Here is a 26,018-nt window from a genome sequence, read left to right on the forward strand (position 1 = left end):
ACATCTCAACAATCTGTGTATAAATCTGTAGAGCTAGGTCAGTGGTGCTTCCAGCAAGTGTAAGTACAATATATCAAAAGTTTCAATAGATAGATGCATTGCACTACTACTGCTATCATTATCAAGCTTTTATTAAACACCAAGCCTTTTAAACTCCGTCGACCACACAAATGCAATTAACCCTAAGCTATTCGGCGCAATAAATCTTAATTAATCTTAATTTCTTCTTTGTGTAATTAAGTTAACGGAATTCAATTAATGGCAACACTGTGCAGCCGCCGAAAAAACCACTTATTTCTAGCTTAGGAGTGATTTTTAAATTAATGTGGAGCGCATTCCATAACCCAAATGTGGAAAGTAATATATTTGGTAGAGCTTTCTATTTCGCACATTTGATGCTAGAATCAACCTATACATATATAGATATAAATAAATATAATTTATATTGTATTTATATTTGTAAGGGTGTCAAAATCTTCCGTTCTTGTAATAATATAATATTGTAATGGCAGTGAATAGTTTTCTCTCTCTCTCTCTATTTCTCTGTCTCTCTATATATATCTCTAACTCTCTGTCTCTTTCGCTCTCTTTGTTTCTATCTGATGCCGTATGTCTCTGTGTATCTCTCTATCTCTCACTGCCAGATATTACTTTCTCTCTAGCATTCTCTTTCTCTGTTCTCTTTACTTGGAGACTATAAATGCAGGCACTGCGCCGCACCGTCCTCATTCTGTCTGGGGCCTCCCCACTGTTTACATCTACAGGGATAGTGATTCGGTAGCGAGGATAATCTGATAGTGATTGCCCTTGATTTTTTTAAAGCACATCTACACTTTAACTTTATTAATTTAACATATTTTATTAAGATTAAACATGTTCCAATTGCTGATAAATAGTCATTGAACACTTCTGCAAAAGGGCACAAGTACAAAACATCCTACTAGTTTATGAAAACAATACATTTACACCGAACATCTTTATTAAAAAAACGATTAGAAGTCATAGATTTAATTTCTTAAAACAAAAATAGAAAACTATAACTAACTAACTATCATTCAGTCTCTTCAGCATCGGCTCTTGAATCTTGTAATGATTAATCATTTTCTGTAAAAGCAAAACATAAGGATTAAATGTCTTTTTAATGTTTACAAACAGATTATGGTACATACTTCACAAAAGGAAACATCTAGGGAACAAATTGCCTGTGATGGGTCCTTATCGGCGAGGGCTTTATGATTGTCAACGACATAAACAAGAGGTAAACCGTCATCGCTGCCATTTTTAATTCCAATCATATTCTCCTTGACCAGAAAGGAAACTTGTAATGCATTTTGCACAGTTTCCATAAAATTGTTTGGGTTGCAAATTAACTTGAAGTATGGAATCGGCTCATTGGCTTCTCTATATAAATGTTTGATTTGTCTTAAAGCATTGTTGACTGAAGCAGAACCTTCGTCCTTACGCTCCAATTTATCACTTTTTTTCGGGCGCTTTTCCTCAACCTGAAAGAGTAGTACTTTACTTATAAAATCAGAGCATAATATCTCCTACTTACCTGTGATTTCTGTTTACGCTGAGTACGCTGTTTGGGAATGTGCTCCTTGGGCGCTACGTCTATGAAGGGCAGCATGCTGTCGCTGGTGAAATGAGGATTACCGAATTGAACGGCCAAGGCACAAACAGACTCCCAGTCCTCTTCGTTCTCCTTGAAAACCAGCTGATTCTGTGGATCGTTTATACTAGTATTACACAATTTATTAGTTAACATTTCCTAAAGTCTTATTCTTACAATTGCATTTTGGACAATGCGATCCGTAATGTTAGTGTTATATTGAATGGCCTTGCCAACAACTTTGTGATTGCGACTCAGCAGCTCCGTGTCCAGAACAAGTTCCGTAGAGTGGACGCGGCGGTCCTCCTGCCCCTTGATAATTTCGTCGGCTCTTTGTATAATATGGTCAATTGCCTCTAACGATTCGCCAAATGAGCTACTTTCAATTTGTTGCTCTATAAAGAAAACAAAGCAAGCAGATAGTAATTGATATTGGGTCGGCGGTCTTATAGTGGCTGTGCCGGCTACTTACCTATCTCAATATTCTTTTCGATCAGCTCTTGCAAGGAAAGGATTCGAAAATCTTGATCCGAGTTATCGATCGACAACTGGGACTGGTTTTGCGAATAGTCCATTGTAAATTTAAGCAAATTAATGCAAAATTGGATAGCTAATCAGAATGTTATGAAAATTGTTTACAAATTATTTTGATTGTGCCTCTATCGGTTTTGTTTTTGTAGTTTTGTTATCGATTGTTTTTGACAAGATAGCGCCACTTTTACGGAACGGAATTATTCTTGTCCGAAACAATTTAAATTTTTTTAATACATTTTTATAGTTTATCTATAAAGATACACGTTAAAAAAATATATGTGGGAAAGGAAAATAAAATAATTCCGGTAATAATAAAATATAAAGTAAATTCTTACTTTACAAGACAACTACAATCAACCAGTGGCATATCCGCTTTTATTATCACTAATTATAATGTTTTTAGACAATGGGAACTGGGTTCTAAAAGCTAGATCAATTACAATGATAGGGTTTCTTTTATGTTTGTCATTTTTCACTTAGTAGTCTAAAGACCATTCGTTCTCGGCAATAAAAGAGTCAACGACTTCCTTCATTGAAAAATTTGGTATTAATTGATCCTGGGTGAGTTTGACGCGTGTAACAGGATCAAAATGGCCAACCCGCTGTAAATGCTCTTCAATGTCCTTACGCTCATAGGTAATTCCAGATGGTGTTATCACAGGATCCGTTAATATCTCAAAGCTTATTTTGCCACATAGAAAGTCGGGAACGTCGCGTTTCTGAAACATGCAAGTTAGTTTTATTTTATTTGTGTATTTCATTACTCGTTTTCAATATTTAAATCAATCGTAAATTAAATTACTCATTGCACAATGGCTAGTTTTCGTACTTACCCTTCGACGTTCATCAACTTTTGAAAAGATATTGTTTAGTTCCTTAACATGGTCGTCCTAGAATAAATACAATTTAATTATTATACTTGAATTATTTTCCGGACTTCAGTAATAGGTACTTACACATTCTTGTTCAATTTCTTGCTGTTTATCTTTTAACTGCTCTTCGTGCAAGCTTTCATTTAGTTTCAAATGTGCCAACCGATTTTCCATGTCAGCTTTTATTAATCTGTGAACACAATAGCTTAATTATACTCAGAGTGCTCCAGTGCTTCTTTTACGGTAACAGTAATACCAATAAACATAAACCGTATCATAATATTTAGAATTTGTAAACAATTATTACCTGTTCAAATAACTCTGCAGTTCAATTTCCTGATGTATCCGCTTCTCCTCCAAGACATTCCAACGTTTTTTGCGAGCCAATCGCAACTGCAATGTAATGTCGTCTCCAAAGTTTTGTTTCTGCTCCTTCGACAGATCATAAGCTGCAATTGAAATCGATTATTTTAGTTTCTAAATTACTTTCAGGTCATATTATCTAACCGCGTTGCAGGTGCTTTATGGCCTCGTCAAAACTGTCGATTTCCATGAGTCCTTGACCTAGGAAGAAGTGCCCCTTCAACAGGTTTGCATCAATGTCTAAGGCGCGCCGACAGTCCTGGCAGCACAGCTCCCATCGCTTCAGTTTCAGGTGGCACAAGGCGCGGTTCGTGAAGTAGGTAGCATTTGTGGGGTTCTTTATCTGCAAAATCGCACATAGGGAGCATAGAGTTTGCAGCCAATGTAAACATTATGTACATAGCTATACACTACTATTACACGCCACTTACGATGGCCTTTGAGTAGCAGTTTATTGCGTCGTCATATTTTCGGGCTGCAAACAGACAGTTGCCCTGCTCCTTCAGTTGCTGGTCCGAGAAATTAGTGGTAGAATATGTGTGCTTGGTCGTCATGCTGGCAATTGTTGCGACTAGGCCAGAATTCTATTTTTCTTTTCGATGCACCGAGGCCCTGACGAAATACTAGGTATCTGGTTCTTTTCCAGCGGCTGGGCAATTGGTTTTGCGTCCACAGTGGGCGAAGTCCTATCAGGCAATCGGATTAGGGTGCTGCACTTTACTTGACGCTCACCACTCCACGAAATATAACTTGCATTATCAAAGCTGCCTTTAATTAAACATAAAACAATTTTCGGCCGTGTTAATCGATTGCCTACAGTTGCAGAAGCACGAAAGCTGGTGGCTATCGCCACTTGGTATCGGTATCGGGTATCGGGTTCCGCAGAGCGATAGTATATTAAACTTTAACATTTTAATTTATTTACCCGTCGGACTTTTATAATTTATTTAATAAGCTTGCAACGCAGTGAAGGAATCATTTCCGACCCTATAAACCATATACAGTATTGATCAGCATCAAAAGCCGAGTCGACCTAGCTATGTCTGGTAGAAAAATAAATTTACGAATTTTTTTTTAATTTTATAAGGGCCAACATTGTTAAAATTGTCAAAAATTAAACAAAAAAAATGAAATTAAAAAAATTTTAAACTAAATTTGCAGATGTTTTAACCCTATAAAATCCAGCAGAGAAAAGCTTTCCAAATTGAAATTCATGCATTTTTGACTTAGTTATAGCAGTTTAACTTTCGAACTTCCTTTCTTTTTTTACAATTAAATAATTCCGCAAAATGACTTATTTTATTTAGCTGCAAGAAAATGCAGGAAACGATTTATGTACATTACAATTTACAAATATAAATCAAAATCTATCCGATTGCTGGAGTAGAAGTTTGTGTTTTCACCACATTTTCGCACATAGACTCCATTTTTAAAGTAATTCTCTTTGGACCATTTTAGCATTTTTTCTGTAGTGAAGGGGCCTTGTATTTCAGTCTCGTTCTGTGACCATTTGAATTCCCACGCCAGCTCCGGAGGGCTAGATGAAGGGGCGGCCTCTGTTGGGGCCTTGGATCGCTCGGACTCCTTGGCTTCAAAATCATCTGCGTACATGTCAATATCATCGGCTGGTTTCGATTTGCTGCTACCCGGCAGGTCGGCTAGCTTGGACTTAATGATTTCAAAGGTCTCTTCGTAGATATCCATGTTGCCAGTCTTCGAGAGAATCTCGTTGGCCAGCTCGGTGAGTTGGGAGATTTCCTGCGTCTTTGTATCCACAATGCCTGCCTTTTTCTGCTTAATTCGCTGAAGCGTGGTCAGGATGGGGCGTTGACTTCCAAGCCTTTGCAAAGTCATCTTAACAGTCTCTCCTGCCTTCATAAATTCCAACATTTTCATTAGATTCATTGACAGATTAAAGGCCTTGTCCGCGGGCACTAGTGCATCATCATCAGAAGAGTTGGAATTCTGGTCTTCTTTGGCGGGATCGAAGGCATTCTTTTGCTTGCCAATCTGCAAATCAATAAGTGTTTGATATACATTGCAAATACCATGCAATAGTACCACCTACCTTAACCCAGTCGATGTTGTCCAACCAATTGTCCTTCGCCTCCGTCTCCTTGTTCCAATGGTAGTGGCCATCTTTGTCAAAGTGGCCTTCCTCCAACTCTTCCTTCATATTGAAAGGCGTCACCTTAACATCGTCGACCTCCTTAGCCACTCCTTCCTCGCCGCCTTCAATATCGCTATCATTAAGATATTCCCTGTGTACAAAATAAGAAGTAAAACAACAACAATCAAAACAAATGTAGTTTATAATCCTACCGCTCGTAGTCGTCTGAATCTTCTTCATCCGAGTCCAGAGTGTGTTTTTTATAAGATGCATCTTTCTCAACTGAAGTGTGTTTCCGCTTGCTTGCCATATTAGTTACTTGAAATCGGCAAAAAAGAAATGTAAATATTTTCCCGTTTATTGATTCTATTTACCTTAGAGATGGACAGAAAAATATCGGCCAACCGATTCTTCATGTTTCAATTCCAAAATGTTTCAATTTTAAATTATTACGGTTTTTAAATTTACGTTTGTGTCGTTTTTTAAATGCATTTTTATAATTACATTTAATTTTATTTATGTATTATATAATTTATTTAATTTATGTATTATATTTACACTTATTAGTCATTAGGTAAAAAATGTATCCGTTTTCAGGTATTTCCTTTAAGTTAAATTGTTCTTAAGCCTTTCTTATTTTAAATAATATAGAAAACCTATATTTTAAAAACTTATATTCTACTTAAATGAATTTTATAAAATTTGTTGCCTTAAATATCGAAACCCCTTTGGTATTTTCCCAACTGCGCCTGCGCTTAATTCCCTACCAAATTCTTTTCCTCCAATGTCATCCTGTTTTCTGCGAATTCGCTGACGGCAAAATTTACCTTTTGCATTTAGTTAATCCTTTGGATGGAGCAAAAATAAAGTAGTCGCATCGATGCATCAAACATAACACCCAGAATAATGGTAACCAACGGCCATTACCAAACCAGATTTAACAACAAAATCAAAAGCTAACCAGAGCAGGACCCGTTCCCAGCCCCGACTGAAAACACATATTAATTCGAAAAGGAATCGTTTTTACGTTGAACAACTACCAATCCCGCTCAAGAATCATTTAAAAATGCCCATTGGAAGTATTATCAAGAAGGCATCTAGCTACATACTAGGTGACGAAAGGTTGGACAAAAAAATCGATATCTCTTACGAGGACAACGAAATACTCTTCTGCAAGAATAACGTTTGCATTCATCCACCAACCATAGCGCGGGATGAGTCCGATATATTGCACAATCCGGGATACCTGACGTGCACCACAAAGACCTTTGTAGACCAGTATAATAGCGCGAAGCGTCCGACTTTGCTCCTCACCTGGATACCGAATTCTTCGCTATGTAAATACACCAACCTGAGCACTGATGATCAGTGTAAATCGAGAGCCCAGTCGTCGCCGGAATCTCGAAACGGATATTGTCACGTGACCATACCCCAGACGATCCAAGAGCAGGACATCCGAGAGGAAGATGATAACGCGGCGGAAATGCAGGAGCTAAAGAATGAGCTGCAACCTTTGCTCGGAGGTCAGGCCGCATCCATAGACGACTTGACTGCGCTGCTGAAGAATAACCCCATCACATCGGTGAACATAACGATATCAAATCCTCAGATCGAAAACAGTAATATATCGCAGTCGTTCAACTGCATAACCATTCGGACGACAGATGGAAATGGCTGCGGCGATTGTGCGAGTGGACCGAATCCTAATGGAGTTGGGGAGGGACCAGCAGCCGAGAACCCCAAGTGGACCACTCCGGAGCTCCTAGCCTTTCAGCATAACTTGGAGTTCCCGGACAGTGGTAACTCCACACCGGCTGATCGCCAAAAATCCGCTCTAAAGTGCCGGCATTTTTCCGTGGACCTGAGCCAAATGCGTTCGCTACGTCTCTTCTTCAACGATGACAACTGCACATCCGGTCAGCTGGTGATTGCCTCCCGGGAATCGCAGTACAAAATACTCCATTTTCACTACGGCGGCTTGGACCATTTGGCCCAGGTTCTGCATCAATGGCACTGCTTCCTACACAACATCACATCGGAAACGGGCCAGGACAAGTTTGATTTGCCATACAGGCATTTCATGGTCTGTCGGCCGGAGGTTAAAAAATCTGAGATGCACCCGGATGAGGGGGATGTCAAGAAGATAACCACCAACTTCTTTTATGGAACACTTCTCAACGAGAAGGGACAGATTGAGGACGATCTACTGCTTCGAAAGTGTGTGTTCTTCGGCGGCCTCGAGAAAAGCTTGCGCAAGACCGTGTGGCCTTTCCTCTTGAAATGTTATTCATTCTCCTCCACCTTCGAGGATAGAGCTGTATTGATGGACATTAAACGGCAGGAGTACGAGGAGGTTACGCGAAAACGCCTGTACTCCATGTCTCCAGAACAGCAGATTCATTTTTGGAAGACAGTTCAGTGTGTGGTTGAGAAGGATGTGGTGCGGACGGATCGCACGAATCCCTTTTTCTGTGGTGACGATAACCCCAACACTGAGGTTATGAAAAATATTCTGCTTAACTTTGCTGTCTACAATACTGGGATGTCCTATTCTCAGGTACGTACAAGAGGAATTCCTGCTCCAAATTGAAACCGTTCCACTGGAAGGCATGTCACATTATAATGTCTTTCAGGGTATGAGTGATCTCTTAGCCCCAGTGCTATGCGAGGTGCAGAATGAGTCGGAGACTTTCTGGTGCTTCGTGGGACTGATGCAGCGAGCGTTCTTCGTGTGCACTCCAACCGACCGGGATGTGGACCACAACCTTAGTTATCTGCGCGAGCTGATCAGGGTGATGCTGCCGCGCTTCTACGAACACCTGGGCCAGCACAACGACTCCATGGAGCTACTCTTCTGTCACCGATGGCTCCTACTCTGCTTCAAGCGAGAGTTCACCGAAGCCGTCGTCATTCGGATGTGGGAGGCGTGCTGGTCAAACTACCTGACCGACTACTTCCACCTGTTCCTTTGCCTGGCGATCATTGCCGTCTATGCCGATGATGTGATAGCCCAGAATTTGCGGCCGGACGAGATGCTGCTGCACTTTAGCTCACTAGCCATGTACATGGACGGGCAGCTGATCCTGCGCAAGGCGCGCGGTCTGCTCCACCAATACCGACAGTTGCCAAAGATACCGTGCACTTTAAGTGGCCTGTGCAAGCGGTGTGGCCCCGGAATGTGGGACTCTGAGCATCGGCCGGCGTTGGAGTGTGTGGGCCACAGCGATGACGAAAAGTGCTCGCTGTCTATTGACTAGTTATCTATATAAATCTACACTGTTTAAACTCAGCAATAACTATTGTTGTTGGCGACTGATAATTCGTCATTTACTATTAGCACACGCTTATATCTTTATTTCAAACGTTTTGCTTTGTGTCTGCTTAGTTCTCTACGTTTTTAACGCACTAAATATTTGCAAATGAACGTGTGAAAAGTTATGGTAGAGTTCTCTTTTATTTCAATCATATTTCTATCACATAATTAAAGGCTATGTATAAACAGAAAGTTCTAAGTAAACAAAATCAAATTTGCAAATATGAAGCGTATAAACGTAGTTTGCAATTATTATTTCTGGATTAGTAGCTTACTTATAATCAAAACGCCTACACCAAGATATATATATATACACATATATATATATATATATATAGATAAAGACGCGAGCTATTATGATATACATATATGGAAATAAATTTCGAAAACTTTATGGGTTCAACTCAGCAGCAGCGAAAGTGAGTTATGTTCAGCTTGGTCTCTGATTATTTATCGTTATGCTAACTTTTTATTTAATAAAATCGTAAATTTTTTGTGATTAAATTAAGAACGGTTCTTCTTGTTACCCCCTTAACGTTAGCGTTAGTAATGAGCATCGGGAACGGGAGAAATGTTCACATTTGCGGCAGTTGATCAATTGGTGTAGTGAACTTGAAGTCTTCGGGGAATAGCTTGGCGGCATGGGGATACATTAGTTTGTAGGACTGTCTGATGGTGACATCAGCCACGCCGGCTATATCACCGATCTCCTTCTGACTTCTCTTATGCTCCGATGCCTGTGAGGCCATATAAATGGCAGCAGCGGCCACGGATATGGGCGAACGGCCCGGAACAATATCCATTTCGACTGCTTTTTTGGCGATGTGCGTGGCAGCGCGTTGAACCATGTTCGGAAGGTCTAAATCAACAAAGTATTCGTTAGAATTTAACGTATCGCAGAGCACAGAGTTAGTGGCACTTACCCAAATTGGCGCAAAAGCGACACATAAAGTCAGCTGTTGTAATCAAATCCACACTGGTTTCCAGGGCCTTCAGCGTCAATTTGAAGCATCTGCCAATCTCTTTTTTGCTGATCTTGCTAACAGCACAGATTTCCTTAAAGGTACGAGGTACTCCTTCCTGGCGGCAAGCTATATACAGACAAGCAGATGCTTTGGCATCGTTGGATCGGCCCTTCAGGTTCTTGCCATCATGAACCTACAAAAGAAACAACATTAAATCACATACCCTAGACGTTTTAAAACCAACTTACCTGTTTGAACAAGTTATTGGCGCGATCGACAATTGTTTTTGGCAAATTAATGCGATCGGCCATCGAGGAAATCTCCTTAAATGCTGATATCAGCGAGCGATCTGAGCTGCTCATTGTACGTCTGTTTTGATATTTGGGTGCACCAAAGGCATCAAAGGAGGCTGAGCCTGTGCCCGGGCCAATGATGGTGGACAGATCGCCACCGCTCAGCAAAGGATTCTCTGGGCCACCGACACGACTGGGATCGACGCCACTCTTCTCATTGCTGAAGGTTCGCCATTCTGATCCGACATCAATTACGCGGTCGCCAACGACGAGACCACACTCCGAGCAAATCATGTCTCCTGCCCTGTAGTCCTCGATGAGAGGAGATTCGGGGTGTGCGTAGCAGCACACCTTGTTGTTGTCGAGTCTGCGGCAGGAAACCATTACAAAAAAGGTGCCAATTACAAGGTGGTGAAATGTTTTTACCTCGATGTTGAAGCCATTTGTTTTATTTAGCTGTCTATTTTTTTTTATGCTCACTTCAACTAGTGGTGACACTTGGCTCAATAACATATCGATAGCCGACGTATCGGTCGTATTCCAATGTTCCATTTATGTCTTTCGTTTTCCTTTATTTAGAATCAGAGCTTCAAGAAAAGGACCATACGAAAGAGATCCTTAATAGTATTTTAATATAAAAATATGCCGGCGTTATAAAATTGGTTATAATCAGGTTACTCACTAAACTGCATTTAACTGTGCCTACTCCATTGCTCCTCACGTAAGAGAAACTCTTCGCGCCGTTTTCGCAATTTCAAATATCGCATAAACGAACGATGGCCATTGTTATGACAACAAACAGGAGGCCATGCTAAACAAATTTATTGACATGAAAATTTGGAATTTCATGTTGTAGCTTGTACACGTTCTGGCTTTGCAAAATTTTGTTGGCCATTTTAAGCTGGCCCTATATAAATTGGCAAACGAAGGCTTCATTAATACTGCGAGTTAAATCGGCTGGTCGAACACTGCAGAAGTCGCGAGATGTTCAAAAATACTTTCCAATCAGGATTCCTATCGATTCTGTACAGTATTGGGTCGAAGCCGCTGCAGCTGTGGGACAAGAAGGTGCGCAATGGACACATCAAGCGCATCACCGATAACGACATACAGAGTCTCGTCCTAGAAATTGTCGGTACGAATGTCAGCACCACGTTTATCACATGCCCGGCCGATCCGAAGAAGACACTCGGTATCAAGCTGCCGTTTTTGGTGATGATCATCAAGAACATGAAGAAATACTTTACATTTGAAGTGCAGGTAAGCTGCGGAAGTCGCTTTTGCGTTTCCCATAGTGTAATTTCCCTTTCCTCTTTCTTCGTACAAGGTTCTGGATGACAAAAACGTGCGACGCAGATTCAGGGCCAGCAACTACCAGTCGACCACTCGCGTCAAGCCATTTATTTGCACAATGCCCATGCGTTTAGATGAGGGTTGGAACCAGATCCAGTTTAATTTGTCCGACTTCACTCGTCGTGCCTACGGCACAAACTATGTGGAGACACTTCGCGTCCAGATACACGCCAACTGTCGCATCCGTCGAGTATACTTCTCCGACCGCCTGTACTCGGAGGACGAACTACCGCCCGAATTCAAGCTGTTCCTTCCCATACAGAAGCCGGTGCAGAAGAGTAACGCTATATGCAGCTAAATGGAACAGGAGCAGCTTCTTACAGGGCAAATAAAGAGCACCAACCAACGAAGAAAAAAATACGGCACACAACTGCACAAGACTGCCCCATATATCTGGACACACAAACTTTTACACTTTATGCGAATCACAGAAACAACATAGTCAATGTCGAGAATAAAAATTCATCCTGTACATGTATCGTAGATGCCATTGACCTAAGCCCTTGTGAGTATCTCGGTTCCCGTCTCGGTAACTACAATAGTGTGCTCAAACTGGGCGCTTCGGGCGCCGTCCAAGCAAACCGCCGTCCAGCCATCCTCCAGCACCTCAACTTCTGATCCGCCCAAGGACAATATGGGCTCTATGGTAAAAGTCATGCCGGGCTGCATTTTCCCACGAACTTCATTGTCTGCAAGATAAGGGATGATAGCTTGGGGAAGCAAAACAAAACTTTCCTTAATCTTACGATAATGGTATATTTCTGGCGGACCGTGGAAGTAGCTGCCAATGCCATGGCCAATGAAGACGGCCACCGATTCAAGACCGCGTTCCGCAGAGTAACGGTCTATAAACTGTCCAATCTTATTGAATTCAACACCGGGACCACACAGCGAAATGCACTGATCCAGGCAGGATTTGGTGGCCTCCACCAGAAAGCGACCCTGCTCATCCACCTCGCCCACCAGAAAGGTCTCTGAACAGTCGCCATGGCAGCCGTTTAGGTAAACTGTTACATCGATATTGATAATATCACCGTTGGCCAGCCGCCGGTCATCCGGAATACCGTGGCAGGCCACATTGTTGATCGAGGTGCAGATGGACTTGGGGAAGCCGGCATACCTTAGCGGCGAGGGATAGGCGCTTGCGGCTATAATCCGTTCGTGCGCGAAGGCGTCAATCTCGTCGGTAGTTGTGCCCACCTTGGCCAGTTTGCCGCATTCACGTAATACCTGCGCCGCCAGTTTGCCGCTGCGACGCATGGCTTCGATCTGATCCGCATTCTTTATTTCCGGTTTCCCAAGCGTATTACCCGGCGGCATGTCCTTGAAATAGTACGGCGGCTTGTTGATGTCCTCGGGCACGCTACGCTCTGGAGAAACCTTGCCGGGCACAACAATTGGTACATATTTGCCCGTATCTCTGAAAGTATAATAGTATTAGTAAAATTTTTCAGTCGGACTTGAATATACGTCATACCCCTTGGCTTTGCCAAACTGAAAAAATGTCCTTGCAGCTTGTCTTTGGAGCATTAACAAATTTAAAATTCCGCCTTTTCCCATTTTGTTTTGATTTTGTGCAGGATTTCCATAAAAGAGTGACCAGAGTGTTCTATGAGATATCGATACCAATACTTTACTATTATTTAAAAAATAACAATGTTAATACCATTAAAACAAAAGTCAAAAGATTCCTGAGCGTTCTACAAAAGCAAATGAAATTAAATTAACCCCTGTTTTTTGTTGTAAAAACATCCAACAAATTGTAACCCACATTTTGAATGACTAATAATAACCCTATAATAAACCACAAATTATAAATTAAGTTTTCTCAAAATGCTTTATTTAGTGCTAGAGAAACCAAAGAACGATTCAAAAAATCGCTTCTGGTAGTATCTTGTCAGCTATAATAAATAAAAGAAAACATTTTTATGTACTTCACTACGATTATCTTGTAATAGTTTCAAGGTTTTAAAAGTATTGTTTATGCCACATAAGGTTTTGCTTTTATTCGTTATGGTAAGTGATCATCTATCAATTAAATTTATTCTTTATTCTGTTTATATAGGAAAAGGGTGTGGCGAAGAATGTAATACATTGTTTTAAAATTCGTTAAAATTTGTGACAACTGAAGTTAGTTTTAGTTTTTGCTGGTTGATACTGGTCTAGAATGTGTGTTATCATCGACTTAGCTTACTCGGATTTTTATTAGGATACAGTCAGCTTAGAAGCTATTTAATAGATATTATTTAAAGTCTAAATTATTCAAGAATATCTATGACCTCTTGTGTGTATATTGTTTTTTGGATAAAGTTCCCGTCGACTCTACAAATATTTAATGTTATTGCGTCCGGAAATGTTTTTTCTGGGATGCTAAGTTCGGGATTGCGCCGGAAAACGGAGAATTTAACATTTTCAATGTATGTTGGTGTATTGCAAGACAGTTTTGACTTCCGAGTTTCGGTTTATTTCTCATAAAATAATTACAACTTAAGGAGAGCTCTTATCGAGCTCGATTTATCATCTGTAATATATGAACTAAATACGCTTTGTCAACCGCCTGGCTACTGCTCTCGCCCCGTTCCATCTGTATATTCACTTGCTTGTTAATGCCTCGGACTGATGATGTGGATTATGGATAATGCACTTATGCCGGCAACTGCAGCTTCTTGCCCTTAAGAACTTTGGTAATGTACAAGTAGAAGAAATCGCAGTAAAGAATGGTCTGGACGATGCCGGCAAAGATCGCGATGAGGTCGTAGTGGGACTCAACCATGTACCGGTACACCCAGTTGAGCAAGTAGAGCGCGCGGTAGGATCCGAGGGCGAAGAGGTAGTGACTGGTGATGGATTCGGCCTCTCCGGTTTTGCTCACCAAAAACAGCTGCGGCAGAATGGCCACCGATTCCAGATAGATGGAGAAGGTCCACAGCACCTCCATGACCGTAAACTCGTGATTGATCACCAGCGAGAGGAGAGCGCACGGCACCAGGAGGAACTCGATGCGGAACGAGTCGTGGTTGTGATCGTAGGTCGCCTTAAACTTGACGTACATCAGGTAGACCGTGGCACCGGACGTGGCCAGAAACAGCACCTTCATCACCGAGTTGTACAGGCTCACGTACGTGGTGAACAGATCGAGGTAGCGGGTCAAGTACACCACCGCGAACAGAATCTGCGACTTGCCGGATATGCCGGCGCACGAACGCGTCTTCCATATCTTCAGGAGCAATATAATTATGGCGAAGACGTGGGACAAGTCCCCAGCGAACCGAAAGATGTTCATTCTGCACGTCGTCGATCTGGCTGTCTCCGTTTAGTGTTTTCCTGCTGCAACCGCTGCACCTCTCGACGACTTAGAACCCTGCAAAAAGACGTGTCTAAGGCGACGCTAGCAACAAGGGCCCTTAGGCGACACTACCGCAACTCGCGGCTCGTTAGCTGTATACGTTACCAATTTGCTATCGCCGATTTTGCCAACGTAAAACTTTGGCTTTGCTTTTTCAAAAAGAATTCTGGGAGGAAAAATGGGCCCGACGTGGCCGTCAGTGTTGTCGATTCTTTTTTTTTGATATTTCTTGATATTTCCTGTTGGTCACTCTGAATTCTGTCTAACATTTACGTTTTATACGTATGTAGGACCGTTTTACGCGCTTACAGATATGTACTTAGGGTCGAATTTCACTTTTGGGGTCGAATTCTCATGTAAAATGTAAAATTGGCTGTCGGGTGGATGTAAATTAACATAACTCTGTCGGGTGCGGTTGGGTCGATGTTGGCTGTGTCGAAAGTATATTTCAAAATACCAAAATATAAAAAACATAATTTTAGTATTCTTTGACATTTTGTACCTGGTCGCTTTGAATTCCGAGCCGATACTTGACATTTTACACGTCTATGAAACTATAATAAAAATATTATAGGAAGTTGAAGGAAAATCTTAAATTGTAAAGAATTAAATATCTAATAAAACATTTAATTTTATGTAATCGTGGATTTCACACGTAAATCTCTATTTCAAAATGAAAAGAATTGAGAGATATACTCGCATTGTAAGGTCTTTGTTCCCCTAATTGTTTTTTTTTTTTTATTAAATAATCTATTGTTTTTTAATTAAATTGGAATCAACAATATAGTGGAAAATATTTAATATTTAATATTTCAATATTTAAGCAATAAAAACATCATCTAGACCATCGGTAACATAGTACCCAATTTGATAAAGCAGTGAAACGGTCAGTAATAAGTATCCTAGTATTGACACAGCAATTAAATAAATAAATATATCAATATATCGACATTTTAAAGTGATACTTTATATAATAATTTCTTTTTATGTAAAAAAAAAATCATCGATGCGATATTTCTAAAATAATAAGCTCGACTCCTTTAGCTGCCAGCCCATCTTATTTCAGACTATCGAGCACAAAATGAAAAACCGCCTCTCAGTTAATATATGTTGTTTACCAATATTCAAGATCTTTGGGTTTTTATTACTTTACGATTTTGTATACTTTAACTTAATTTTCTTCAACTTAAAACACAAATTTAACAACAATTTGGCATGCTACAACGTGAGCACGACAAGTGCCGGTTCGTGAGTATCGGTGCTATCACTATTATCTGTCACCAGCGCTGCCAGACTCTCGACACAGCCCTGCCAGACTGTACGGTATATCGATTAAAACTATCGAACTTAGTTTACACGCCGTAGAGCTGGCAACAAATCGATGTTTTCCACTATCGATATTATCATCTATCGATGTTTTAAGCCATACGCATTCGCAAAACGATGAAACATCGATGTTTGCTCTTCTTTTTTTGATAGTGACGGCAACATCGATTGTAAAAAAAACATCGATGGCTTAAAAAATTCGATGCATCGATGTTCTCATCGATGTTTTCGCACCTCTAACACCGCCATTCTGAAAACGCCGTGTATTTTCTGTAATTTTATTTATTTTTGCTGGATTATTACAGAACTCGTACAAAATGGTGAGCAAAATCGCTGTGACATACATACGTGCATGGCTTGAAAATGAAATAAATGCCGGCCTTTTGAAAATGTGCGTTTTAAGGCACCCCGGCAAATTGTGTATATTTCGCAAACTAAGCTAGCGCTTCCTTATTTCAGACTATCGGCAAGAATAATAAAATGATTCAGCACCTGAATTACCGGGTGCGAATCGTGCTCCAGGACTCGCGCACCTTTATCGGCACCTTCAAGGCCTTCGACAAACACATGAATCTGATTTTGGGTGACTGCGAAGAGTTCCGCAAGATTCGCTCCAAGAACTCGAAGGTACCCGAGCGGGAGGAGAAGCGAGTGCTGGGCTTTGTACTGCTGCGTGGCGAAAACATTGTCTCCCTCACCGTCGAGGGACCGCCGCCGCCAGAGGAGGGCCTGCCCCGTGTTCCCATCCCCGGAGCCGCTCCAGGACCGGGATTGGGTCGTGTGGCCGGTCGTGGTGTGCCGATTAATATGTCCGCTGTGCCCGCGGGCCTGCAGGGACCAGTTAGAGGTGTGGGCGGACCTGCCCAGCAGCACATGGCGCCAATGGGCCGAGGAGTGCCTCGTGCCCCTATGATGGGTGCTCCACCGCCAGGCATGATTCCTGGCGGTATGCCCTCGATGCCGGGAAGCATGGGACGCGGCGCTCCTCCACCCATGCGTGGTCCTCCGCCGAGCATGATCCGAGGCGCACCGCCACCGGGAAGGGGTGGATATTAAATAAATTCACATTTGGTTAATAAAAAAAAACAATACACATTCGATGGATTTCTGTATTTCAGTGTTTAATGCAAGCATTTACGTACATACAATGAATATTGCTTTACATTAAATATATGTATTCGTGAGAACCTGTCCTGGGGCTATTCCACACCCTCTGCTCCGCATCTTGGATGATTATACCTTTGGTACGTCGACTTGGATTTAATGCGTGTATTATGCCCAAATGTTGGAAAGATCCCAGATCTTGATGAGCCTATCCTGGCCCACCGTCAGCAGTCGCTTGCGGTCCTCGTCAAGATCCATGTATACAATGGAGTGCTTGGCATCGTTAAACGACGCTAGCGAGGGACGCTCGACGGTCTGCAGTTGTTTGTAGCACGGATCACAGCAACGGACGTCAAACTCAAAGCCCATGATGGGTATGTTAATACGATTGGTCGAGCAGTTGTCACAGACGGCTTTGCCGCAATGACGACAATGATGTTGGCGTATTCCTAGCTGCTTCTGGTCCATCATGGAGCGGAAGTTCCAGAAGAAGGGCCTAGAGCAAAGCTGACAGTTGTTGGACTCCACCCACTCAGGAACTTCTTTTCGCATGGCATTCATTTCCCAAAAAACGACGACCGAATCCTCGCCGCAGCTTATCAGCTGTTGGGTTTGGTTGGCGTACGCCAGAGCAGAAACCTTGTTGCTGAGTAAGTAGAGACACAAAAAATCATTATAAATTGCAAATAACACCGTCTTAGGCATCTACCTATGTCCCTGCAGCTCGTAAATGGTGCCACGCTTGCCGCCCACATCCCAAACTATGACAGACTGATCGCAAGCACCACTAAACAGCAACTGAGGGCCTTCAACCCATCTCAAGCATCGGATTTCCGCTGAAATGTTCGCAACAGTGTTAAATCAATTGCATGATCTAATAATTAATGGTTCTGAGTGTACCTGTGTGTCCCTTAAAAGTGGTAATCAGTTGCACTCCTTGGACCTCGCAACGCAGCATAGTTATTTGACCCGCATGATCGCCAATAAAGGCATATTTAGCTAGTGCATCAAACCTAAAATGGGAATGGGGATTAAAGTTATTAGGGGACGCACTATAAAATCAACACGCTTTATCACACTTACTGGAGCGATGTGCATGCTGTCTCAAAGTTGTATCCGCCCACCCGTTTTCCGGTTTCAGTACAATGGTAGGCAAACTGCTTATCTTTGCCCGCTGATAATATCCACTTGTGGGTTCTGGAGAAGACCACGGCCACGACTCGGGCCTGATGGGACAAGTAATCCCGTAAAAACGACAGTCGATTGCAGTCTTCAGAGAGCGTATACTGGGTCACTGTGCCGTTCTCCTGGCCAATATACAGGTGACGCGACTCCGGGACGTACTCGATGGCAGTGCACCCCGAAGGCATATACTGGCAAATGCTCGGCCAGTACTGGCCTGAGTCGCGTTTCAGCCAAACGCGCACAGTTCTTGACCGTAAAAATAAATACATATAATTATTTATATTCTGATGTGCAAAGGAACAGAGCAGGTAGATAATACGCACTTGTCATCGGAAACACTAATTACGCCGTTTTCGCCGGGTATTAGGATAGCGGCGTTCACATCGTCGCTACTGCCCTCCAGCTTACTCAGCAATTCCGGCTTTTTGGATGTGTTGAAGCGATCATTGTTGGTCCGCTGAGCTGGTTTTATTTCGGCAGCCATTGTTTTTTCTTTTTTGGGTGGGACCTATAGCCTGCTACGCCCAACGAAATGTACTCAAAGTGTTTCGAAGTAACAATAAAAAAAACAATTGTTTAATTCCTGGGCCGTTTTGAAACAGTATCAGTGATTCACATTTAATTAACGATACTGCGATATTTTGTTTAACACATATACATATTCGCTGTTATTTCTAAAGCTCGTTAAGGTAGCGGCGCCGCGAGGGTCCCGTTTGTTACGGAACAATGGAATCGGATCACGCAACGGTAGTTTATTTAAACTATTTTGACATGTCAAAATATAAATCTTTAATTAAATAATATATTTATTTATTTATATTAAAAAAATAATATATCGATTTAATGTTTGAAAAATTATTTTTTTCTAGGAGATGCTTAAAAGCACCTAAAGAGTTAAGTTAACTAACCAGAAGAAAATGAGATTTAATTAGTTTATTTTAATGAAACTGATTTATAGTTAAAACTAATAGTTAACCTACGTTTAAAGATAAAGCTACTAGACTTCCTGTGCAGAAAGTGAACTTGTGCGATTATAATGTTTGTATAAATTAGAATAAAATTATATTAGTTATTCTTCTCGCACATCCAAATCTACAGGATTTTCTTAGAATTGTTAACATTAACGATGAGGATAGCATAAGCTATTGTATAAAATTAGGAATGTAACCCTTACTTCTCCATGGCCACCATATCCCGACAAATGGTAAAAGCGGCCAATAATGCTGCTGTCTGGACCGATTCTGTACATCCTTTGGCCAGGCGTTCCTCGATTTGGGCTAGCTTTATAATAAGAGTGTTCATTGTTGACATTGGCAGCTCAACTATGAAGTGTAATAGGTTAGCACTAGACATTAAGGTGTTTTCCCGTTTGTCGGCATTACTTACGCCTCATAACAATAAGATGCAGCTCTGTGATAACGTCTTCCAAAGCAAGGCCTCTACTGTGCTTGGCATCTTCGATCGCTGCATAGAAATAAAATATTAAAAACATAATTCATTGAAAACTAAACTTTTCTTGTACCTTGATAAGATTGCTCTAGGCTAGCACCAGCGAGCAAGGCCTTTAAAATCCGTTCAACATCCTGCTTAGATGGATAGCCCACACACATGTATACATTATCTTCGGTGACCTTGTCAAATGCCATCGTGGTGCTCTGTAAAACATTCAGAACTTTTCGCATGTCGCCCTTAGCTAGAGTTAGCAAGGCCCGCTTGCCATCCTCAGTTACTTCAACACTACAAATAATTCAGTAAAGTATACGGATAAATATGATGCATTGGATAAAACTTACGCTTCTGCCTCAATGATCTTTTCAAGGCGCGGCATCATCTGCTCCGGAGATAGCGGGGCGAAGCGAAAGCGCGTGCAACGCGACTGCAGCGCCGGTATAATTTTGCTCAAATAATTGCATATAACACAAAAGCGCACGTTCTCCGTATACTTCTCGATGATGCGACGCAAGGCATTCTGAGCATCGTTGGTCATGGCATCCGCCTCGTCCAATATGATTAGCTTATAGGTGTCACAGAAAATGGTACGAGTGGAGGCAAAGTTAAGGATTTGACCGCGAACTATACCAATTCCTCTGTCATCCGAGGCATTGAGCTCCAGGACCATCGATTTGAACTGCTGCGGTGTGTAGAGTTGACGAGCGCACGCCAATATGGTGCTCGTCTTGCCCGTGCCAGGAGGTCCATAGAAAAGCAAGTGCGGCAGTTGCTTGCGGCTAATAAAACGAGTAACTGCAATCACATAGATAAATAGTATTTTCATTAATGTGTTCTAATTTGTTAGGTGTACTTACTTGTTGATATGATCTCCTCGTGCGATATTAAGTCGTCTAAGCCACTGGGACGATATTTCTCCACCCTTGGGAAAGGAAAACATTTATGTTTGACCCTATTTAAACCATCAGTTTGTAGATTTACCAAGGCATGCGCACAGCGGATCCATTTGTTTCGCTCATTGCTTACAGTTTAAGAAAACAAAGTTATTTGAGATTTTACAAAGTATTCGCAAAAAGCAAGCCAAGTGGTCCAGAAATGCCGGTCAAAAACGATAAATCGATTAAAGTCAAGAGAGCGGTACAATCACGAAATATATAGGAACACAAAAAAATGCATTTTTAATATACCACATTCCCATTACGTTCGTCATTTTTGGCGGACTTACCCGCTTAATTCAAAACTAGGATCCCAAAAACGGGGTTAAAAAAACCATTTCGAGTTAGTCGTTGATTAAGATTTATTATTTAAAACACCTTATTTTTATTGTTCTGTTTATTTACAAACTTGCACATTATAATAATTTATTAATATATTATTTTATTGTCTATTTTTATAAATGGCTGGGAAGGATCATATAAATGTACAAATTAACTTCTGAAGACAGAAGCTTAATTGTCGTTATATGTGCCTGAGGAATTTTTCCATTAAACTTGATTAAATCAAGTCAGACTCTATACACATATAGAGTTCCGTTTATCAAGTCTTCTAACGTTTTTTAATAGCAGCCCGGCTTAAAAAATATTTGTTCGATTGATGTTTTACTTAAATTTCACGCGAAGTTCTCGTCCATGACATCATCTTCGCATCCACGATCACGTCATTTTATTATTAGCCTGTTGAGTTATCATTGTGTTCTTTAAATAGAAGTGATAACTATAATAATAATTTATAATTTTACCAGATTTGGAAACTCAGTGTCGCCAAATAAAAGATCTTGCCGTTTCGCTGTACGTCTACGAACTTTGGGGCTTTTATCGGACCTGTAATGATTAAAAATATTAAAAATGCAGTAAAAAGAATACTTGATATCTAAAACTAATGTTTTGCCTTACGCGTCTGTGTTTCCAAATGGTGAAGGGCTTCTACTCGACGTCCTGCGCATTTCCACATTTGAAGAGTCTGATAGCTTGTCGTCTTGCGGTATGTCGTAGGTTGCATTACTAACTAATGACTTTTGAGAACTCGGATTCGCAGTTTGTAAAAGGTTACTGCTTTTGAGACTTAACGAATCAAATATCTCAGATATATGCACATTGCTGTTCTGGGCTAGAAAATGTTGTATTATTTGCTGTTGTATGCTACTCTCCTGTTGGGCTTCATTTAGGAGCGATTGGTGCTCTTGTAAATGAGATTGAGCAATTGCCAAGTTGCACGTCATTACGATGGAATTGTCGGCCAGCTTCTCCAGAATGTACACAGCCTCGGGGACAGTCGTTATCGAATCCAAAAGACTCTGAATCCTATTCGCCTCACTAGGTCCAGTGTCCTTTGTGTCTTCCACTTCCATTATTGCTTTCTGCACATGCTCAATATTCTGTTCAAGGTAGGAAATGTTGATTTTCAAATTCTCCCTTTCGTTGAGATCATCATCGGCTCCTCCCTTGTTAAGCTCTAATATTCTGAGCTCGTGACAAAAATTGTCTCGCTCAGTGACTAAACGATTTAGCTCCCTTTCCCACTGCATGACCATCTGCCTGTTTCGGGCTTCATGGGATATTGCGCGATACAGATTCTCCCAATGATGGCGAGCGGTACGAGACGTTAATCCGTCAAGGGCGGCAGTTTTGGAAAATACTTTAAGCGCTCTTTGTCCTGGCTTTCCACGTTGACTTTTGCGCAGAGCAATAACCTCTTCAGTTTTTCGCTTCAGGATTTGGTCCTTGGCATTCACCTTGGCTTCCAAAGATGTAAAGGCGTTTTGCTGACGACGCTGTTCTTTCAATAATTGAGCGATTTCTTTTGTTTTTCGGTTGTCCTCCTCTTTATGACGACTTGTTTGTGCTGATATTTTTTTCATTAATTTTACCTAAAATTATAAATGTTTAAAATAAGTAAGTTATGTTGAGTTTTTGCGTTTCCTTCGATTTTACTTACTTTCGCAAACTTGAGTTCAGCCACCTCGCTGCGTAACGTGTTCATCCGCACTACGTTGGACTTAAGCTGTCTCTGTTGCTGTTGGTGTTCCCGCTGCGTTTTCTGTAACCTTTTTAATTCGTGCTGCATTTGAGAAATTCTGCCTTCATAATCCAACTTTACTCTTTTTAAACTGTCCTTTGATGGAACTGAAACAGAGGCACCTACACCAAAAAGAAAACGACTTTATGTTTTTGAAAAAATCATTAAATGGGAAATACGTACTCATATTTGTTAACATTTCGTCGCGTTCTTTTTCCGTATTCGATATTTTATATTTCAGAATCGTCAATTGTTCTTCGTATTGCAATTGCATACACTTCATTCTCTCCTCGCTCAGCTCCAACTGTTCGATCAATTTCGATTTTGTCTCAATATCATAATCAATCTCTCTCATGTCTCTGGCTGTCCGCTCATCTTTGAATACATAAAATATATTAGTATTAGGTAATTAAGCCAGTATTTCGATATTTTTACCTTCCGAATCGCTACTACAAACTTCTGCATCGTCCAAGCTGATGTTTTGCTGTTGATTTCCAGGCAATGAACGCGACATTAATAGCTCTCTTTCCCTTTCCAAGCCTCGTTTGGCTTTGCTAATGATGTCTCCTGTGGATTTTGGTGTGTGCAAACAAAATAAGACAGATGTTTGTTTTTGACTTTATAATATCGATATTTTAGTTTATACAAACCATCAAAAACAGGCGGCTTAACGGTTCGGGGCACCATTTGGCGTTGAATTTCCTCAGACTCCATTAGTTTAGCCTGAAGTTGCTCAATTTCCAATAAGTATTTGCCCATCAGTTCTGTTGTTTCTACATCTGAATTATCATCACTTGACCACTTTCTGGAATCCATTTCAAGCTGCAATCGGGCATTGCGTTCCGTCAAGCGATTAATGGTTTCCTGCATTGCCTTCAACCGCTGCTGCAGCCGCTTATTATCCGACAGAAGCATGGTATTCTCATTGAATGTATCCGATATAGTTGTGTTTCCCTCGCAATCCAATACAAGCTTTCCCTGCAATAGTCAGACTCGTATAATTGGAGCAATAATAGTATAAAGAGAAAATTTACCTGCTTATATTCCAATAACTCCATCTGTAAGGTGGCGATTTCTCTGCGCAGCTGGGATATAGTTCGAGAACTTTGATCCTGATTGATTTTAACCTTGTTCTTAATATTTCGCGCTCGGTTTGCATACTTTAAGGTGTTTAATGTTTCCATAAAGTCGCGATCGCTTGGAGAAACACAAGCTATCATTAGAGTCTTACTATTTCCACCCAAAGAGTCTTGTAGCAGGCGTGTCAGCTTAGAGTCTCGATATGGAACATGCAAGGCTCGCTTGGACTTGTCCCCTAGAGCGGAAATACAATTACCTAGGGCCAGCAGCCCACAGTTGATGGATATGCCCTCACGTGCCCTATCACCCGTGGCCTGTGTCCTCTTGAGTCGCTCTGAGCCCGCAAGATCAACGAAATGGAACTTTGAAGTGAGAGTTTCCAGATCGTTATCCTCCGCCGGATTTACGACGGAGGAAAGTACACGCTGCCTACGCACAAAGATCGTGAACAGCGCATGGGATCGCGATGACTGATCGTTCATCTTTGTTGAGGCCGTGGTGCGAGCCAAAGCTCCTTGCTGAAGGTATCTGCAATCGTTTCAAATAATATTAATAATCATTATGCATATTATTTTAACAAGCATACTTTAAGGCATCCTGTGGCTGTGAAATGGGCTTGATAGACGCTCCCGATATGGTTATCTGTCCGGTGGCATCTTCATGTATCTTAAAGTTAGAATTCTTATTAAATGGATCCAGTAGATCGAATACATCCTCATTATACAGCTCGATATATTGAACGGCCAAACTGAAGTGTGGCGGACTGCTACCAGCTTCTCCTGTTAGTTCTGAACTGTCCGAGGATTCTAGTCGCTCGATGCCACTGAAGATGTGGCGAACAGCGCGTGGAATAATGCCAAGTGAAACGGACGTTTCGGGCGATTCGGACTCAAGGTCAAAGCCTGTGCCCATGGTATAGGTCTTTCCCGATCCCGTTTGCCCGTAGGCCAGCACTGTCGCATTATAGCCATGTAGTGTGCTCTCCACTAATCGCTCCACACATTCCGCATATATATCACACTGTTTTTGGAGATAAATATTATTGTATATAAATCAAAAGATAGAAAAAAAAATTATTCCAACCTGATTGGAGTTGCTATCAAACACATAGTCAAAGGTAAAGGCTTTGTCTGATCCCAGGAAGATCTGGGGCTCCCCAATCGTTACTGTCGTACAAATCCGGCACATATCGATTACCTCCCTTGGAATTTGAGGTCGGATTCTGAAATATTCAATTAAATTGATTAGCGGAATCCGTTTCTTATAAATTCACATTACTCTCGCTCACCTTACAGCAACTCGTACTGCGCTGTCCGCATTTACACGATCCTCTTCCGAATTCATGGTGCTTATCTATAAATAAATACGTAAATAAACGGAAACTTGTAGAACATAAAATGTATTAAGGAAGATAAATACAGATAAATACGCTTCCTATAAAAGTCTTAAATTATTCAATGTTATGAACATATTTTAAATAAAAATGAGATAAGCTTCTTTGGGGAAAGACAAACTAGTTTTTAAAGCATCACAGCGAAACAGCTCACGATCATGTGTACATACACATAGGATACACCCACAGATATGTACTTACATATGACATAAGCAGGTGTTTCATTTAATTATATTACAAATCAATGCAATTAGCTGAAAATGCCAATTTAGTGACATATACTTATTGTACATATATGTGTACATACATTTTCTACACAATGTTTGTTTATGTATGCAAACATACATACGCACCTTAATGAGCTAGAGAAAAAAAAATACATATGAAAATGAAATGCTGAAAATTACCTATTTCGCTCTGAAAATTATGAAAGAAAAATGGTAATTATGCTACATACCAAACAAATAAAGTGTCTCCTCGCTTCTCAAAAAGTAAAAACAAATAAAAACAGTGGTTTTTGCCAATTTAAATCATTGGTTGACCAATAATTTAGTTTTAGTTGTGTTTATAATCCGTCACTCAAACATATGGTCTAACATAGCATTTACATTTCGATAACTTTGATCAACAGTTGTCACCTTCAGTGTTACATGTTAGGGGCATTCTTGCTGGCTCCTAATTAAAAAAGTAAAAAAAATATCAATT

At 41.0% G+C, this 26,018-nt stretch overlaps 12 protein-coding genes across 14 annotated transcripts; 3 read left to right on the plus strand and 9 right to left on the minus strand.

Moving 5' to 3' along the window:
- Nucleotides 1-961: 961 nt before the first annotated feature.
- Nucleotides 962-2,312, minus strand: Nse4 (SMC5-SMC6 complex kleisin component Non-SMC element 1). Its single transcript, XM_020951628.2, has 5 exons — nt 2,085-2,312; nt 1,790-2,007; nt 1,556-1,723; nt 1,170-1,502; nt 962-1,104 (listed from the first exon to the last, which is right to left on the minus strand). Exons 1-5 carry the CDS (start codon nt 2,185-2,187, stop codon nt 1,045-1,047), a joined length of 882 nt encoding a protein of 293 aa, XP_020807287.1. The 5' UTR covers nt 2,188-2,312; the 3' UTR covers nt 962-1,044.
- A 177-nt stretch (nt 2,313-2,489) lies between these two features.
- Nucleotides 2,490-4,250, minus strand: STUB1 (STIP1 homology and U-box containing protein 1). Its single transcript, XM_020951598.2, has 6 exons — nt 3,813-4,250; nt 3,526-3,724; nt 3,326-3,467; nt 3,103-3,208; nt 2,980-3,036; nt 2,490-2,865 (listed from the first exon to the last, which is right to left on the minus strand). Exons 1-6 carry the CDS (start codon nt 3,933-3,935, stop codon nt 2,623-2,625), a joined length of 870 nt encoding a protein of 289 aa, XP_020807257.1. The 5' UTR covers nt 3,936-4,250; the 3' UTR covers nt 2,490-2,622.
- A 411-nt stretch (nt 4,251-4,661) lies between these two features.
- Nucleotides 4,662-5,888, minus strand: holn1 (CD2 antigen cytoplasmic tail-binding protein 2 homolog holn1). The gene is made up of 3 exons (XM_020951621.2): nt 5,704-5,888; nt 5,450-5,642; nt 4,662-5,391 (listed from the first exon to the last, which is right to left on the minus strand). The coding sequence occupies exons 1-3, from the start codon at nt 5,799-5,801 to the stop codon at nt 4,729-4,731; spliced, it is 954 nt and encodes a 317-aa protein (XP_020807280.2). The 5' UTR covers nt 5,802-5,888; the 3' UTR covers nt 4,662-4,728.
- A 307-nt stretch (nt 5,889-6,195) lies between these two features.
- TBC1D16 (TBC1 domain family member 16) lies at nt 6,196-9,308 on the plus strand. Its single transcript, XM_020951559.2, has 2 exons — nt 6,196-8,048; nt 8,125-9,308. Exons 1-2 carry the CDS (start codon nt 6,558-6,560, stop codon nt 8,746-8,748), a joined length of 2,115 nt encoding a protein of 704 aa, XP_020807218.2. The 5' UTR covers nt 6,196-6,557; the 3' UTR covers nt 8,749-9,308.
- TfIIB (transcription factor IIB) lies at nt 8,927-11,276 on the minus strand. 2 transcript variants are annotated; one of them, XM_086830801.1, is made up of 5 exons: nt 10,745-11,276; nt 10,489-10,679; nt 10,018-10,429; nt 9,728-9,962; nt 8,927-9,663 (listed from the first exon to the last, which is right to left on the minus strand). In XM_086830801.1, exons 2-5 carry the CDS (start codon nt 10,503-10,505, stop codon nt 9,380-9,382), a joined length of 948 nt encoding a protein of 315 aa, XP_086686927.1. In that variant the 5' UTR covers nt 10,506-10,679; nt 10,745-11,276; the 3' UTR covers nt 8,927-9,379. The 2 variants fall into 2 exon arrangements, with proteins under 2 accessions (XP_086686927.1, XP_020807222.2); XM_020951563.2 differs by lacking the exons at nt 10,489-10,679; nt 10,745-11,276 and having other exon boundaries at nt 10,018-10,446.
- On the plus strand, nt 10,623-11,887 carry Bug22 (cilia- and flagella-associated protein 20). The gene is made up of 2 exons (XM_020951564.2): nt 10,623-11,322; nt 11,390-11,887. Exons 1-2 carry the CDS (start codon nt 11,047-11,049, stop codon nt 11,711-11,713), a joined length of 600 nt encoding a protein of 199 aa, XP_020807223.1. The 5' UTR covers nt 10,623-11,046; the 3' UTR covers nt 11,714-11,887.
- LOC110183316 (methionine aminopeptidase 1D, mitochondrial) lies at nt 11,787-13,115 on the minus strand. The gene is made up of 4 exons (XM_020951561.2): nt 13,082-13,115; nt 12,893-13,024; nt 12,162-12,835; nt 11,787-12,104 (listed from the first exon to the last, which is right to left on the minus strand). Exons 2-4 carry the CDS (start codon nt 12,973-12,975, stop codon nt 11,911-11,913), a joined length of 951 nt encoding a protein of 316 aa, XP_020807220.2. The 5' UTR covers nt 12,976-13,024; nt 13,082-13,115; the 3' UTR covers nt 11,787-11,910.
- Nucleotides 13,116-13,856: 741 nt separating this feature from the next.
- KdelR (ER lumen protein-retaining receptor) lies at nt 13,857-15,232 on the minus strand. 2 transcript variants are annotated; one of them, XM_020951572.2, is made up of 2 exons: nt 14,867-15,232; nt 13,857-14,776 (listed from the first exon to the last, which is right to left on the minus strand). In XM_020951572.2, exon 2 carries the CDS (start codon nt 14,696-14,698, stop codon nt 14,060-14,062), a length of 639 nt encoding a protein of 212 aa, XP_020807231.1. In that variant the 5' UTR covers nt 14,699-14,776; nt 14,867-15,232; the 3' UTR covers nt 13,857-14,059. The 2 variants fall into 2 exon arrangements, with proteins under 2 accessions (XP_020807231.1, XP_020807232.1); XM_020951573.2 differs by having other exon boundaries at nt 13,857-14,792.
- A 974-nt stretch (nt 15,233-16,206) lies between these two features.
- Nucleotides 16,207-17,182, plus strand: SmB (small ribonucleoprotein particle protein SmB). The gene is made up of 2 exons (XM_020951558.2): nt 16,207-16,407; nt 16,547-17,182. The coding sequence occupies exons 1-2, from the start codon at nt 16,405-16,407 to the stop codon at nt 17,141-17,143; spliced, it is 600 nt and encodes a 199-aa protein (XP_020807217.1). The 5' UTR covers nt 16,207-16,404; the 3' UTR covers nt 17,144-17,182.
- Nucleotides 17,183-19,098, minus strand: Wdfy2 (WD repeat and FYVE domain containing 2). Its single transcript, XM_020951557.2, has 5 exons — nt 18,700-19,098; nt 18,275-18,622; nt 18,092-18,204; nt 17,901-18,027; nt 17,183-17,837 (listed from the first exon to the last, which is right to left on the minus strand). The coding sequence occupies exons 1-5, from the start codon at nt 18,858-18,860 to the stop codon at nt 17,360-17,362; spliced, it is 1,227 nt and encodes a 408-aa protein (XP_020807216.1). The 5' UTR covers nt 18,861-19,098; the 3' UTR covers nt 17,183-17,359.
- Nucleotides 19,099-19,294: 196 nt separating this feature from the next.
- On the minus strand, nt 19,295-20,954 carry RfC3 (replication factor C subunit RfC3). The gene is made up of 6 exons (XM_020951622.2): nt 20,807-20,954; nt 20,683-20,747; nt 20,170-20,620; nt 19,899-20,113; nt 19,763-19,840; nt 19,295-19,698 (listed from the first exon to the last, which is right to left on the minus strand). The coding sequence occupies exons 1-6, from the start codon at nt 20,842-20,844 to the stop codon at nt 19,547-19,549; spliced, it is 999 nt and encodes a 332-aa protein (XP_020807281.1). The 5' UTR covers nt 20,845-20,954; the 3' UTR covers nt 19,295-19,546.
- Nucleotides 20,955-21,142: 188 nt separating this feature from the next.
- On the minus strand, nt 21,143-25,929 carry Klp31E (kinesin-like protein 31E). The gene is made up of 12 exons (XM_020951516.2): nt 25,771-25,929; nt 25,209-25,273; nt 25,004-25,142; nt 24,507-24,940; nt 23,875-24,448; nt 23,491-23,818; nt 23,276-23,407; nt 23,024-23,215; nt 22,760-22,962; nt 21,718-22,691; nt 21,564-21,645; nt 21,143-21,498 (listed from the first exon to the last, which is right to left on the minus strand). Exons 2-12 carry the CDS (start codon nt 25,262-25,264, stop codon nt 21,478-21,480), a joined length of 3,135 nt encoding a protein of 1,044 aa, XP_020807175.2. The 5' UTR covers nt 25,265-25,273; nt 25,771-25,929; the 3' UTR covers nt 21,143-21,477.
- Between the last annotated feature and the right edge of the window lie 89 nt (nt 25,930-26,018).

Source organism: Drosophila serrata, unplaced genomic scaffold (assembly GCF_035046125.1).
Source record: "Drosophila serrata isolate PLE 108 unplaced genomic scaffold, ASM3504612v1 contig_240, whole genome shotgun sequence".
Taxonomy (NCBI): domain Eukaryota; kingdom Metazoa; phylum Arthropoda; class Insecta; order Diptera; family Drosophilidae; genus Drosophila; species Drosophila serrata.